At 51.8% G+C, this 2,217-nt stretch overlaps 1 protein-coding gene across 1 annotated transcript; it reads left to right on the top strand.

Annotated features, from left to right (window-relative positions):
• The first annotated feature begins 228 nt into the window (after positions 1-228).
• On the top strand, positions 229-2,006 carry LOC119597642 (carbohydrate sulfotransferase 5-like). Its single transcript, XM_037947236.1, is given in 3 exon segments — positions 229-854; positions 856-1,292; positions 1,670-2,006. Coding segments are annotated over 3 exon segments (1,053 nt in total). The 5' UTR covers positions 229-575.
• The last annotated feature ends 211 nt before the right edge of the window (positions 2,007-2,217 follow it).

Here is a 2,217-nt window from a genome sequence, read left to right on the forward strand (position 1 = left end):
TCTCTCTCTCTCTCTCTCTCTCTCTCTCTCTCTCTCTCTCTCTCTCTCTCTCTCTCTCTCTCTCTCTCTCTCTCTCTCTCTCTCTCTCTCTCTTCCTTCCATCTTCCTTCTTCCTTCTCCTCCTCCCCCCTTTCCCTCGGTCCCTTTTTTTCACCTCCTTTTCCTTGTAATTTCTCTAGTTTTTTCCTTATTCAGATGGGGGGGGGGGGGTAGGAAGAGGGTATTTTGGGGAGATTTAAGAAAAATGTCTCTACCCATAGCCAGATAAATCGAGTCGACTTTATCTTTTATTTACCCTTTGTAAATATGTTTACAATCGTATGTGTGTGTGTGTGTGTGTGTGTTTATGCACACAGACCTGTCCATTTCCACAAAGAAGTGCACAAAACATAAATATTATAAACTTTCCTCAAACTAGATTGGTGAGGAAGACGCGCAGAACAGTGGCCGAGTTACACACAGGAAAAAGTGTCCAAAACTCGCGTGCCCCCGAAGAGCTTCGCGAACCACTTCCCTCTAATGTTTTCCTTCTGCCTTGCCTCCGCTGAGTACAAGGCTCGGTGGCTCTTAAGACGATGGTGAATAGGAAACGCTTTTCCACGTTTCGTTCTTTTGTGATTTTCTCGTGTTTCGTGTACTCGATTGTATTGATACTGCAGTCTGAGTGGCGCTCGTCACCAGCAAGGGAATTCGACGCACACCTCACAGGACGAGGCGCCCCGTCCAAGGGAGTGCTGCTTCTGACGCAGATGCGCTCGGGTTCCTCCTTCACGGGTGTCCTTTTGACAGCGGCGGCCTCAACGTTTTACACCGAGGAGCCCGTGAGAGATTTCATGCTGTTCCCTCCGTCCAGTCCCAAAGGACATCGCCAAGGCCTTGCAACTTCTGCGGGACGTTCTGCGCTGCAGGTTCGTCGCGCGCCCCGACTACTACGAGAAGCGCCTCATGCTGATGCACTACCACGACGCGAACACCGGCAGCCTGTGCTCGTTCTCCCAGGAGCTGTGCATGTCGCCGCTCATCACCGAGACGATGTGTCTCGCCGCCCACGCCCGCCTGGCGAGGGTCGTGGTGCTGGATCTGGAAAGCGCGGCGCCCGTCCTCCAGGACTCCGACCTCGACACCCATGCCATCCACCTGGTGAGGGATCCGCGCGGCGTTCTGTCCTCCAGGGAAAAGCTGAGCAAGTACGGTTACTTCACAGGAACAGCCCTAAACGCCAGCTCCGTCTGCGACAGGTACCGGAGGGACCTGAGAGGAGCGGCAGCCGTGAAGGCCTCGGTCCCGCACAGGTGACGCTCGAGCCTTTGTTGAGGTTCCCTTGGTGAACTTCGCTAACACTTTCCTGGCGGTCTGACCATTTGCATGTTTTCTTATATTCAGATGTTCACACCCATCTTGTGTGGTTATACTATTAGAGCAGGATATTATTATCAAATGTACTCTCACCAATGCAGTATCACCACATAAACATACATAGCGGTTTCTAATCCAAACACAGACATACGGCCATATATGATGCAATAATTTCATATTTTACCTTCACACAGATTCATGCCATGTATGATTAGATTCTTTCCTTTGAAAACTACAGACCTTAACGCGTTTAACGCTTAACGAAAGACAACCGAGACTTTCCATATTACCAAAGTTCCCTCCCGCTCGGCAGATACACTCTCCTGAGGTACGAGGACCTGAGCCTCAACACAACGCTCGAGCTCCGCCGTCTGTATGACATCCTCGGCCTCGCCTACACCGCCAGAGTCGCTTCCAAGGTTGCCTACCACACCCTGGGCATGGCCGATGACCTCTCCTACAGCTACGGCACAACCAGGGACTCTAAGGCGACGGTCTTCCGCTGGCGAAGTCGTCTCTCCTTCGCCGAGATGAAGGAGATACAGGACGCTTGTCTGGACGTCCTGCAGGCGTATGGCTACCGGGTCTTCGCCTCGAAGGAGGAGTACGAGGACCAGGCTCTTGAGGTCTTGGTTCCTGTCAAGGCCTGAGGGAAAAGCCCTGCCTACTCGTAGTTCTAATCGATGTTGACAAAAAGGTAGGGATTTGTTGTGAGAGACACAGAAAGAGAGAGAGAGAGAGAGAGAGAGAGAGAGAGAGAGAGAGAGAGAGAGAGAGAGAGAGAGAGAGAGAGAGAGAGAGGAGAGAGAGGAGAGAGAGAGAGAGAGAGAGAGAGAGAGAGAGAGAAGAAGAGAGAAGAAG

The sequence above is a fragment of the Penaeus monodon genome, chromosome 39 (genome assembly GCF_015228065.2).
Source record: "Penaeus monodon isolate SGIC_2016 chromosome 39, NSTDA_Pmon_1, whole genome shotgun sequence".
Classification (NCBI taxonomy): domain Eukaryota; kingdom Metazoa; phylum Arthropoda; class Malacostraca; order Decapoda; family Penaeidae; genus Penaeus; species Penaeus monodon.